At 47.5% G+C, this 12,923-nt stretch overlaps 1 protein-coding gene across 3 annotated transcripts; it reads right to left on the bottom strand.

Annotated features, from left to right (window-relative positions):
- Positions 1-4,967: 4,967 nt before the first annotated feature.
- Positions 4,968-12,637, bottom strand: SLITRK4 (SLIT and NTRK like family member 4). 3 transcript variants are annotated; one of them, XM_084813312.1, is made up of 2 exons: positions 10,821-10,969; positions 4,968-8,672 (listed from the first exon to the last, which is right to left on the bottom strand). In XM_084813312.1, exon 2 carries the CDS (start codon positions 8,619-8,621, stop codon positions 6,111-6,113), a length of 2,511 nt encoding a protein of 836 aa, XP_084669438.1. In that variant the 5' UTR covers positions 8,622-8,672; positions 10,821-10,969; the 3' UTR covers positions 4,968-6,110. The 3 variants fall into 3 exon arrangements, with proteins under 3 accessions (XP_084669438.1, XP_084669439.1, XP_084669437.1); XM_084813313.1 differs by lacking the exon at positions 10,821-10,969 and adding an exon at positions 12,462-12,637 and having other exon boundaries at positions 4,972-8,672; XM_084813311.1 differs by lacking the exon at positions 10,821-10,969 and adding an exon at positions 11,787-11,936 and having other exon boundaries at positions 4,979-8,672.
- Positions 12,638-12,923: the final 286 nt, after the last annotated feature.

Raw genomic sequence — 12,923 nt, forward strand, 5'->3', positions numbered from 1 at the left:
ACAAGGAAGGAGCTGGAAAATGTTCCACTCTGTTCTTACACAGGGCTATTATTGAGGGTAGGCATGGTAGGGCACTTGCCAAGGGCCCGCACCCCAGCAGGGACCCACTGATAAGAGCTCACTGGACTTGTTCCACCTCTTCATCGCTGCAGTCTCCTTGTTCACCTGCCTCTTGCTCTGGCCCAGACAATGGTGGTGGTGCGAATGAAGGAAAGGCAGTAGGTGCCACAGCCTCCTTGCTCACTGTCTCAATGTCAAGCAAGCGAGTGGAAGCAGCGATGAGAAAGGGGATGAGTGACTGCCATTGTCATCTGGTGACAATGGCAGTGAGAAGGCAGATTCAGTGAGAGTGGGAGCCCACTGAAGGTATCTTCCCCAAGGGTTCTCACACAAATCTGGAGTCAGCACTGCTCCCAACAAATTGCTCCTGGTAGACAGCACTTTTCAGTTTCTTCATCTATGTGGGTTTCTTTTTTTCCTCTGTAAGAAACACCATGGGAAGGACTGTAGCACATGTAAGCCACTATGTACTGTTCACATGCATGCAATGGTGCAGTGGTAAACACTGACGTACAGGTGCTCATCGTGACACTCATTGCCACACCATCAAAGGACAGTCCAAAAATTCAGGCAGACATGTTGATCCATAATGACAAAACAGTAGGGATGTGTGAACCCAACCCGTCCCGGGTCTCTGGGCACCCCCCCCAGCCCCTGCCCCCCCTTGCTGGTCCCTGGACTGCACTTGAGCCCCTCCCATGCTCAGTGAGAGGCCTGCACTCACCCCAGGGGCCTCATTGAGCTCCGTGGCCACCATGTTTTGAAAAAATAAAGCAGTGATTGCAAAAATGTGCATATAAAAATGCACATTTTTGTGAATGCACATATTTGCATATGAGCGAAAATGCGTATTTTCATGAATGCACATATTTGCATATGCATGAAATACGTATGCAATTATGTACATTCGCAAAAATGCTCATTTTTGTGCATATGCAAATATGTGCATTTTTGTGATCGCCATTTTATTTTTCAAAAGGCAATGACCGCGGAGCTCGACAAGGCCGCCGGGGTGAGTGTGCGTCACTTGCTGAGCATAGGCAGGGCGCGAGAAGGGGCAGGGCCTTGGCGAGCGGTGCTCGGGGGTGCAGGCAGGGGAGGTTCCGCTGGATTCCCGGCTGGAATCGGGTGCCCTCACCATCCTAACAAAAGAGTTCTAGCTGTTTTCACCTCCACCAGGAACAGGTGTTTTGTAAAGCTAATAGGTCTTAATGGCCCATTCAAGACCAAACCACTGCAAAATACTTTGCATTACAACAGGGAACAATATATTATTGCTGGGAAAATTCATTTTTCCCCAAGCTCATGTGTGGATTGCAGCTAACTTCAGAGAGAACAGGGAATTCTGAGGGGGTGGAAGATGATGTCCACTTTCCTGCTTATAAAAAAAAGTGCTGGTGCTGCATCCCTGTGAGCTCCACTACACCACTGCATATACACGTTTAAATAACCCAGTTAGACTCTCTCTTCTCCAGTATGGAATGCACTAAATCAGGGATGGAGAACCCATGGTCCTCCACATGTTGCTGGACTCCAATTACCATCATCCCCAGACAGAATGGTCAATGGTCAGGGATGCTAAGCATGGTAGCCCATCAAAATCTGGATGTCGATGGGTTACAGTATTCCCCACCCCTGTGCCAAACCAATGGTCAAGTTTAATTAAGACTAGGCAGAGATGGAGGGATGCATGCAGGGAGTCCACAAACACATACTCAAGGTAAAGAACAAGCCTCGTTCTCCCCCTTCCACATAATCTCAGAATCACAGTCACTCAGTCATCTAGTTCTCACAAACAGCTGGTAGAACAGTATAGCTATGTCTGGAGCGCATCTCTTCAGACTACAGATGGAGGCCTGCATAACTGAATACCCACTCCCTGACCCGCCGTCATTTTAACTATCCCCAATAATTTTAAAAACCCTTGCATCTAGAAAATGGACCTAGTATAGCTGTGTGCTACCTCCGGTATCAGAGGCAGGGAGCCTATGTACACTGGTTGCTGGGGAACAGGGGTGGGAGGGTGCTGTTGCGCTCCTGTCCTGCTTGTGGGCTCCTGGTTGACAGCTGGTTGCGTGACTGTGAACATTGCTGGACTAGATGGACCCTTGGTCTGATCCACCATGGCTCTTCTTCTGTTCTTACAGCCTTCTTCCCAGCATGTTACTTTTCTATATGTAAGAAGGTTTATGGTTTTATCTTTGCATTTTGCAGGGAGCATTTCATCATGTGAGCCCCATCTGCATTCTGAAGAGCTACAGCCCAGACACAGTTTTATGATTCAATCTCCAGTTTGTGACACCTAGAGCCAACCTTTTTGGCCCTTCCCAACATCAACTTTCAACGTATCAACCTACACCCCCCGCCCCCAGAGCACACTGTGCATGAGGAAATGCAGGTGAGATTCAAGAGATGCTTAATAGAGCAATTGCTCCCGATGACTTGTGCTGTAGCCAAGTCCTATTCTAGAGTCTCAAATGTCACACTCTGCCAGCCAAGAAGACCAACATAAATAAAAAGCACAACTTTGCAGCTCTCGTCTCAGTCCATTTAGGAAATAAAACCCAGGTGTGTGGAAAGGATCCTAAGAACAGTTGTTTTCACCTTCTCCCCATTCAAAGTTTGATCCATATATTCTATTTTTGGCAAAGCTGTCTCTAAAATTCAGAGCCACGTGCTCAATGCTCTACATAGTTGTGAGTATATTTAAATACCCTTGTGATGGAGTGGCCAATTATGATGCATAGGAAGTAGCCACACCTGTGCCACTGGTCCCTAAGGGAGGAACAGTATTACGACTGGTACTTCCAGTGCAATGTGATACCCAACAGTTGATTACTCTCTCCCCCAAATGCAATGCACTAAACACCGTTGCAAGGATGTATAGATGTTCTCACATCTCAAGTGAATGGCGGTCATTTTAGGTAGCAACCCATTCCAAAAATAGGCCATTTGGATCACATCCAGGGCCTAGTTCAAACAAACAATGGAGGAAAGATGGTAAAGCCTTCCTTGAACTCTACAATACCCCCCAGTAGGAAAACCCCTGTTGAGGCGGGGGGGGGATTCCTGCGCATACAAAATTAGGTTAGGCTAGGCTCTTTTCCCTGACATCTACTTTTCTTTGCACATGAAATGTATGGACGAAAATTCAATCATGTAATCCGCCCATCTCCTGCACTCTGAATTCCAGAAACAGTCTTACCACCTATCCTCTGTTTGTGTGCATGAGGCCTGAGACTTCACAGGGACTGCACTCACTGCCCATGCAAGGTTCAGAAATGAATCAAGTTGCAATGCACATGAGCAGAGGGTAGGATCACATAAAGCTTCTGTGGTCATCTGGATGGTGGGTTTCAAATGTGCACTGGTTGCACATTTCATACCCTAGCGAACTGCTCTGTGGCTTCAGCCACACAAGTCAACTCCATGCTCAAGGATCATAGCAGAGGGAATGGAGCATGCACCATCAGATAGCTACTCAGGTACCAACCTAATATTTTACCATTCGGGACCAATACTTATTTTCTGACTCCATGAAGAGACACCACAAAACCAGGACTGCATGGTTTGTGGCCCACCAAGCTGAAAGCAACCTACAAGAAACAGCAGCCTCCAATATTTCAAAGGTGAAAAACACAGCACCTCTCCCTCCCTCTCTCTTAATGGTGACATACACAAACTTGCATGTATGTTTATTGGAGGCAAGACAATTGTCCTAAAATCAGTCATCAACAGTTCAAAATATATCTCAGCAGCTGCAGTGCATGGAATGGCAGCCTGCACACTGCATGGTGGTGACTTAATGCTCATGTGCATGCACTTACATGCATGTGCATTAGATGTACCCCCCTCCACTTAGAGATCTGACAAAGACCAGGACAGGGGCCTAAAACCTGAAAAAACTAGCAACTGTCACTGACATTTTAAAGCACCATCCTTCAAGAACAAAAATAGGGGGAAAATATCACCCACAAATTTACCAGGGACTACAAAATTGTGACGATGCCTGGTGGGCTGTAAGGGGATTAGACTAGGGTCTAGATAAACCTCCTTGTTTTAGTGCCTGCCTGGGGATGCTCAAAACAGGAGGCAGAACCTAGAATCTTGGGTGAGGCCTTCTTTTGTACCTCAGTGCTTTGCCAGCTACTATGCTCATTACTGTAAATGGAAACTTTACCCTTTAAGCTTGTGAATTGGTTATTGTACTCTTTTACTCCTATCTCTTTACATCTGTCCATAACTCCCCTTCACATAATTTGTTTATTAACCCTTTTTCCTAGTGATCTTTGTCTGCTGAAAAAAAATCCAAAGTTTCCACACCAAGAAACTCTATGTTATGTACTACATCTTAACCACAACGTGACACATCTTTGCAAATAAGTTAGCCAATGTAAATAAGTTAGTCACCATCAATGGGGCTGTATTTTCCTAGGTTCCTCTTTTCTGTATTTCCTGTCCTCAGAGACAGTTCTTTTTAATAAGCCTGGTTTTATTTGGGGCCTGAGGCTTTTCATTTATAACAGCCCCTAACTTTGGTTCAGCCCAACTTTAGACAATGTCAATATATATGGCGGATCAGCTGCACCTGTTTAGAGGGTCATCAATGCACATGTTACAATGCTCCTACAGCAACTGACAACACAATGAAAAACTAGTCAGCTGCACACAAGCCCATCAGAAATGCCTGCATCCAGTTTTAAACTGACTCCTTACCACCTGCATGAACTTGTGTAACAACAGCAACAACAAAAACCTAATGTGAACTAAGGGAAAGAGCCCCGAAGATTCAAAACCACTAATGACAAGCAAAAGCACATGCCATATCGAAAGGTCTAAAACAAATCTTCTTTTCTATGGATGAATCTAGTGGAACAAATTTAAAAAAAGATCATCCACTAATTTCACAAGAGTAGTACAGAACATAATTTTATTCTTATTCTTAGACCTGATCACATTGACTCTCAAATAAATCTATACATTTCATCAACAGTTTCTGTTTGGTATATTGTTCTCTTTTTAAATTATACTGAATGATTAATGCACCTTTGTGACCAGGAAAACAAATCAGGCATATTTAAATACATATTGAGGAGTACATAATTTTTCCCTATTTAGTATACAAAGTATTTCATAAATATGAATTATATTACAAAAATAATTTCTGAAACGCTCACACAGCAAGCAAATTTTTGAAAATTCTGGACAACCTTTGGGGGTTGAAAGGAGTTTCACACCACTGAGAATGGGGTTAACGGGGGTTGAAGAGCCATAAATTAGTCATCAAGTATTTTCTTCCAATCATTGTGAACGCTGCAATTTTTGTTTTGCTCGTTATTGTTGCGGATTGGCTGGTTCAGTTTTATGCTGATTCATGGTATGTGTCAGACGGTCAAATTGATCTGGAGGAATGCAGTGCATGGCATATTTTAAACAAAGATTTCTGCACAATTTAACATTATAAATCCAGCGGTTTCAAGATGCAGGCCATAAAGGTAACCAATTTTACACGTACTATCGAATGTTCTTTCTTTTGCATGCTTTTTTTGTGTGTTTGTAAAAACTTCTCAGGTAATCTCTAAAACAGTGCCGCTTACACCAGCACACACCATAAGGACTGACTCCAGTTCCTCCACCAACTTCAATCCATGGGCAACAGGCTGAGGTACACCAACACCGGTACCAGTTTCTTTCCTTTTCTCACACTCTCTTTCCCTTTCTTCTTGTGCATTTGCTGTAACAAATCACAAGGAGATGAAAGTTTTGCAATTAGGGTACAAAACATATATGCCTCTTGAGGTTAAATTCAGTGTAATATGTGTATAAAGCAACACTTTGGCAATAGAGTTTTGCAGTATCCCCTGTGCAGGATTCCACAGGGCAAGAGTTGCATGAAATAAAATCTATTTGAAGCTAGAGTTTTACCACACACCCCTGCATCACCTGCCTCTATGCCTACCAGTAGAATATCATATTTGGAAATTAAAAGTCAACAAAAGGCACTTGCATCATTAAATAAATGTCCTCTGTGGGAAATAAGATTGCATGACCTAGATTTTATTCAAAGCCGTTTGTTCTTCAAGGACTTGTAAGTAGTCTGGTGAGCCCTGAAGTTTAGCTTTCAGTTCAAAATATTCACTCTTTCTTTGCTCAACTACTATCTTACTATGATTACCCCCTATTAAAGATTTCTTGTTTTTTCTGTCTTGCTGTTTCTCTGGATACCGTATTTCAAAGCCACTGACCCCTATACTGTTGAATTCCTTTTTACTTTCGAGAAAATTCTGAATAAATACATTAGAATCCCGCCCAGGGAATAGCTCATCCAGTTCGTCAATTGTGCTAAGTCTTTTCCTGGTATCCATGTGCAATAAATCTTTATCCTTGTCGCTGTTATTTCGCAGGATGACTTTCTGCCCTGGTGGCTCAGCAAATGTGAAGCCCGTTTCCGTTTCCTTCAAGCCGCATGAATGGCTTTTGCTCATGTGCTCGATGGTTTGAGGGATGAAGGCCTCTGCCCCTAGGGTGTCCTTTTTATTCGACATGTGATCATGCTTCCGTAGCTGCAGCTGCATGGAGCTGCATTCTGGATTCCCGAGCCCTTCGTGCTTCACACATGGTTTCTTGTTGCGACGGAGAACGAAGACAAGAAGGCAGAAAGCAACAAAGACCGTTAAAATGAGCACTACCAAGATGCTCAGGATGAGGATTGACAATGGAACTGGACCACCTGGCGGACTCCGGATGGGGCCCAATGGTGTCGTAAATGTGACTGCAGGTGCAGGGCTAGTGAAAAAAGCAGACTTTAATAGTTTGGGGCAGAGAATCTCATTTTTGAGGGACTTCAGTTCAACGTTAGCAAACTGCACGGGTGTCTCACATTTTAATTCCTTCACCACGATGCCTTCACTGAGCTTTTCCAGCCACAGTTTCAAAGCAACCAAGTCACAAGTGCAGTCCCACGGATTCCCTTCCAAATCAATTTGGGTCAGGGATTTCAGGTGATCAAGCACGCCGCTTACAGGCAGGTACATGAAATGATTGTTTCTCAAGTTCAGCCGAGCCAGAGGAGCCCCGGCAAAAATGTAGGCCGGCAAACTTCGCAGCAAATTGTTGTTCAAGTACAGCAGCTGCAAGTTTGGCATCAGGTCAAAAGTGCCCGCTAAAATTTCTCTGATGACATTGTATTCCAGATACAGGTACTGAAGGTTGTGGAGTCCGGCAAACATTTCAGGACTCAGCCGCTCAATCTGATTGCCATTTAGATACAACCTCCGTAAATTCGTAAGGTTGCGGAAAACTTCCCCTTTGATTGCCATGATCCGATTGCTGCCCAGATGTAGTAAATCCAGCCCTTCAAACTCTGTGAAGTCAGAAGTGTCCACATCTTTAATATAATTGCCATTCACATGCAGTTTCTTGGCATTCAGTGGCTTAGGGACAAGTTCAGCCAATGACTGGATATTTCTTTCTTGGCAATTGACGCTTAATCCCAAATCTGAAGGATGTGTTTTACAAACACAGGGATGCGGGCAGGGTGTCAGAGGTGGCACTCTGGTCTGAAAAGATGTGATTTGACTAAGACTGCGGTTTGAGAGTGATTTGCCGGCAACTATTCCTGAGATCTTGGAAGGATTTGTCGTTTTGGGGGGCTTTGTGACCAATCCGTGCCTTGACGTTTGTGTGGTGTGGCCATTGGGTGTGCTGTAGCCAGGTTCCAGCTGTGATGGAGGCAGAATACGCACATCAAAATCACTCCCTGTCCCCATGGAGCATAGCTCTTGTTTGTTGGTTTCTTTCAAAAGCCTCCCATACAAATCACTGGGAGTCTCGCAGATGGCTTCTCCAATGTAGATGTTATAGGGCATGTTCTCCAGCCATGCCTTCAAGGGCAACAGATCACACGTACAATTCCATGGGTTGTCTTCTAGCTGCAGTTCAACGATACGCCCAATGTGCTCCAGAACGCCAATGTAGGGAAGCTTCTGTATTCTATTCCCACGTATATCCAGGTGGGTTAGAGAAGCAAAACGGAAAATATTATCAGGAAGGAAGGAAATCAGATTGTCGTTAAGGATGAGAACTTTCAGCTTGTGAAGCTTATTGAAGGCTCCCCGTTCGATATATTTGATTAAATTGTAGTCAGCTTGGAGATACTCCAAGTTCTCAATGCCAAGGAAAGTGTCAGCTCGCAGGATCTTTAATTCATTGTTGTTCAAGTGCAACTGCTTTAATGAACTGAGACCCAAGAAAGCTCCTCCCTCAATGTTCTGCAATTTATTGTTACCCAGCTGTAGGGACACAGCATGAGTAAAGTTAAGGAATGTATTTGGATACAGGATGATCAGGAGGTTGTTCTGAAAATTGAGGTGATAAAAATTAGACCAAGGTGGTTTCAGCTGGTTTGGTCTGTAGACTGCAACCTTTTCACAGTTGACATAAAGTACATTCTCCACCGACACACAGGAGCAAACATTGCAAATTTCCACAGATGAGTCAGTCTCTGGATCTGTAGAGGAGGAAGCTGGGCTGGACAATGCCAGAAAGAACCACAGAAGCATCTTCTTAGGATCCGCAATCGAACCTAGTGCTCTTGAACAAAGATAGATAATCTACAAGAGAAAGGGGACAAAAACAGAATATATTTCAGTTGCTGTAATTCCAGGTATACTAATACTACTAATAATGATAACAGCAGCAGCAGCAACAACAAATATTTTGGTGAAAGGTACACTTCAACCTACCATTGCAGAGCAAGAACAGCTACAGCACAAAGAGACCATAACATGTATTGCAGCAATTCAAATAGGGCATAGATGCACCTTGCATTTGAAGTTATAGCTTGCTACTTTCTGACTATCCATCCATGGCCTCAGTCTCTCTCTCTCTCTCTCTCTCTCTCTCTCTCTCTCTCATGCACACAATCCATGAACAGAATGCATTTCTCTGCCTTGTGTATGATGTGCATACCAAAACAAAATTAAAACCACCTAAATAGCGTTTCTATTGTAATGTATTGCTTAGTATTCCAAATGTTGGTCATTTTGCACATAGTCTAAAGGATTTGGATCACATATTGGGAAACAACTATGCATAATCCATTCCAAAGGAAGGAGAAAGAAAGAGAAAAGGGGTGGGGGTGGGGAATCTAGTACAAAATGCAAAGATGCAAGCAAAAATAAAACAAGCATGGATTCAGAGAGAAAAGTCAGTTGCCCACTTTTACACAATGCCTATTGTAAATGCATGCTGTACTTCATTGATTCCAACTGATATGCCAGCCATTGATACACATTTGTCATTCTATTATATTTATACTAGAAATAAGATTATTATTTTTTTAATGGTGCAACATGGGAAGATCATTAGCCCCCATATAAACCACAGAGGTTATAGCCCTGTGTTAATAAAATGATAGCAATTATTGGCAGGACAGTGGTGTGCGACTATTAATCCAAAAGCACACCCTAATTGGTAGTGCAAAACAAAGTCAGGATTCACTAGGGGGATGTCAACTGAATTGCCCAGCAACTTTTTTCATGCATAACCTGAAATATTTCGCCCCAGCACCCTGCATCTTCACAGGGGATGGCTTCTGCAAACATTTCACACACACACACACACACACACTATTGTCAATGTTGGGGTTCCACATCTTCTTCCCACCCATAGGCCTGCCTGACCAATTAGGCCAATGAGTCAATTGGCTAAATTTTTTGGTCATTTAAAAATACATGTTGTTGTTTTTCCAGTGAAGTGTGTGTGTGTGTGTGTGAGAGAGAGAGAGAGAGAGAGAGAGAGAGAAAGAGAGAGAGAGAGAGATGCAAAAATAGAATACTAGGGAAGTCCAAAATGTCTTGGAGAACAATAGAAATCAGGGACAAGATCACGTGAGAATGAAAAAAAAATAAAAGGAAAAGAAAAGGGGAGAGGGGAAGATGGATGGAGCAGGGTCAAGAAGGAAAGGGAGGAGGAGGAGGGAAAGAAGAAAGGAGCTGGGAGACGAAAGGAAGGCCAAGGAGAGTTTGAAGGGTGTGTGGGGGGGAGCTGCAGAAGGGGCCTATAAAGTGTGTGTGTGTGTGTGTGAGAGAGAGGGAAAGAGAGAGAGAGAAGAAAGGCAGGAAATATATGGAGAGGAGAATGGGATGGGAGGAAGACAGAGGGGTGTGTGTGCGTGTAGGGGAGCGGGATAGAGCCAGAGAAAAAAGGATGGAGGTTGCGTTGGAGGGAAAGTGGTAAAGGGGTACAGGGAGGAATAGAGGTCAAAATGGGAGAAGGAGCGGCGGCGGAGAGGAGAGAAGAGGAGGTAGAGGAAAGGGGGCAAGGAAGAAGATGAAGGGGGGAGGGAAGGAGGGGCAGGTTTGGCGTGGGGCTCAGAAGGAGGGGAAGGCTCCAGCAAGGACCGGGCAGCGTGGAGGCAAGCACCGGTGCAACGAGAACGACGGGGGGGGGGGGTGGCTAAGAGGAGGTTTAAACAGGAGGAGGGGCGGGAATGCATCCCCGTGGGGCGGAAGGAGGCCTCTGGGCCGGGATCGAGAAATGGGCAGGCTGACTGCTGCGGGCTGGGAAGCGAGCGAGGTTCCCAGCCGCACAGCCGTGGGACAGGGACTCGCAGCAGGGGCTCCCCCCCACGGAGAGAGGCCGGGGTGGCCTCGCGCCCGTCTGCGGGCGTCCCTGCTTCTCTCGCCACAGCGCCGCCCCGCCCGCCGGCCGCCCCTCTCTCTCCAAGCTGGCGGGCTCCCTTCCCGGCTTCTCCCTACCTCCACCGCAATGCTTTGCCGCAGCCTCGCCGCTCCCGGATCGCCTGGCTCCGGCGTGCGGGTAGCTCCTGCGGGGCTCGCGAAACGAGCGGGGGGGGGGGGTCCCTCGCTCGCTCGCTCGCTCGCTCTCCCTCCTCCATGTCCCCTCCTTCCATGCCCTGGCGGCCCTCCGGGGAAGGGGACGGAGTGTCGGCCGGCCCCTCATGTGGGGGAGGGTTCCAAGGAGTCCCCCTCCCTCCCCCCCCCAAATCATCCCTCTCCAAACAAACCCTTTTCACGTGGATCTCGAGAGGAAATGGGGAGGGGGGATTGCAAGAGAGAGAGGATCTATTTGCAAAGGAGAACTCGCCCATCTGCCCACCCATCCACCCCTGCTGAAATGCGTGCGACCCCCCCCCTTGTCGTGACCAGAACGACCCCCCCGACACACACACACACACACACTGCCTCCTAACCACATCCCGCCCTTACCTTGCTTAGCCGGTTCGAGCTGCCCAAGCCGGGCTCTTTGGCTCACTCCGTTTTCTCTGCTCTGCAGTTTCTGGGGTTGTCTCTCTACGTGATGGGAACTTGTGTCCCCCCCCCCCCATACAGAGAGAGAGAGAGAGAAGCGGAGCAGACTAGCGAGCTCCACACCAACGCTACTTCTCCATGCGCCACAACGCAGGGCAGGGAGACACACAAAGATCAAGACCCCCCCCACACACACACACACGAGTCGTGGCTGCCACTGTGGGATCCCCCCCCCCCCCGATCCGACACACTCTTAAGGATCTACGCATCCACCCGGATCCAGGACCGACGCAAGAAGACCCGCTCAAGGTTTCACAAGTAGCACAGGATCCAGCCCACAGACGCCTCCACACAAACAGGAATCACAACCCTCCCCCACCCCGCACCCAAACAAAATAAAACCCTCACAAATATACACAGGGTTGATCTAGGGACACGCAGAGAAACACGCACCGCCAGGGTTGCGCCGGCCAAACACGCGCGTCTGATCCCGACACGTCCGCGCATGAAGGGCGGCCGCTCATTCACACGACCACCGCAGCGGCCGGCAGAGAGCGACGCGCACGCGGCAGCCACAAGCCGCTGGCGACACGCGCAGACGCGCACGCCGCCGCCCCCCCCCCCCCGCGCACACACGCGCCTCCCGGCGGTGGTTCCGCGCGGGCAACAGCCCATGGATGTGTCCTCGTTCACACGAACACCACGAGCGCGGGGGGGGGGGTCTCTCTCTATCTGCCTCCGCGCCCAGCGTGATTCCCTTTGCACAAGAGCCGGCAGAAGCCTTCCTCGGGCAAGATCCACCCCACAGATACATCACGCCGTGCCTCCCCCCATTTCAGCGGTGCAAAAACAGAATCACACAAAATAAAATACCAACCTTTTCTCTCCCCCACCCCCCCGCTCTTTTGCAGCGGAATACGCGCCTCTTATTTCCCCCGCAACCTGCATACACCAAAAAGAGCCGCGGATCTGGATTTAGGACGGCGAGCTGGCTGGGGGCGGGGAAGCAGCGGCACAAGAAATGCAGGAATAACCCCCCCCCCATCTGCTAGAAACGCACGCCTCCCCCCCCCCTTCCATTCCACCCCCACCCACCCCTGTGCTAGCTAGAATACCCGGGTCACCCACCTTAATCCGTTCTCTAATGCATCCAGTTGGAGAGGAGAAAATAATGTATTTTTAAAAAAGAACAAACGAACGGAAAGAAGAAGCGAAGGAAGGGGGGCAGGGGAGAAGCCCCTCAAAAGCCCCCCGCAACCGCTTTAAATCCAGCCGCCTTCGCGAGGAGTTTGGAAGCGTGTCGCGTCATGGTGAGATGGATCGCAGCGGATGGATGCGTAGCTGCCCCCCCAGCCTCAAGAACAGCGATGCTCAGCGGCCAGGTATTGCGGTGGGTGGGTGGGGGAGAGGGGGATGACAGTCGCTTATGACCTAGGTGACTAGTCCATATCTTTCCCAAGAGAGTGGGGGCATGTTTCCAAGCTTTAAGCTTCCTTAGACCCCTCATCGCATCTCAAACGGGAGGAAAAGTAGTACGGGGGGGGGGGAGGGGAGCTTGAAACGTCTTCCCCCCCCTCAAGAATTTAACCC

The sequence above is a fragment of the Heloderma suspectum genome, chromosome 9 (genome assembly GCF_057233095.1).
Source record: "Heloderma suspectum isolate Gila_16-S chromosome 9, 16-S_ref, whole genome shotgun sequence".
Taxonomy (NCBI): Eukaryota; Metazoa; Chordata; class Lepidosauria; order Squamata; family Helodermatidae; genus Heloderma; species Heloderma suspectum.

Excerpts from the sequence above, each read along its gene's own strand:
- SLITRK4 (XM_084813311.1), bottom strand. The coding sequence starts at position 11,840 with ATGCGCGGACGTGTCGGGATCAGACGCGCGTGTTTGGCCGGCGCAACC. Across the intron at positions 8,673-11,786 it reads TGGCCGGCGCAACCCTGGCG|ATTATCTATCTTTGTTCAAG; the intron begins GTGCGTGTTTCT and ends TTTCTCTTGTAG.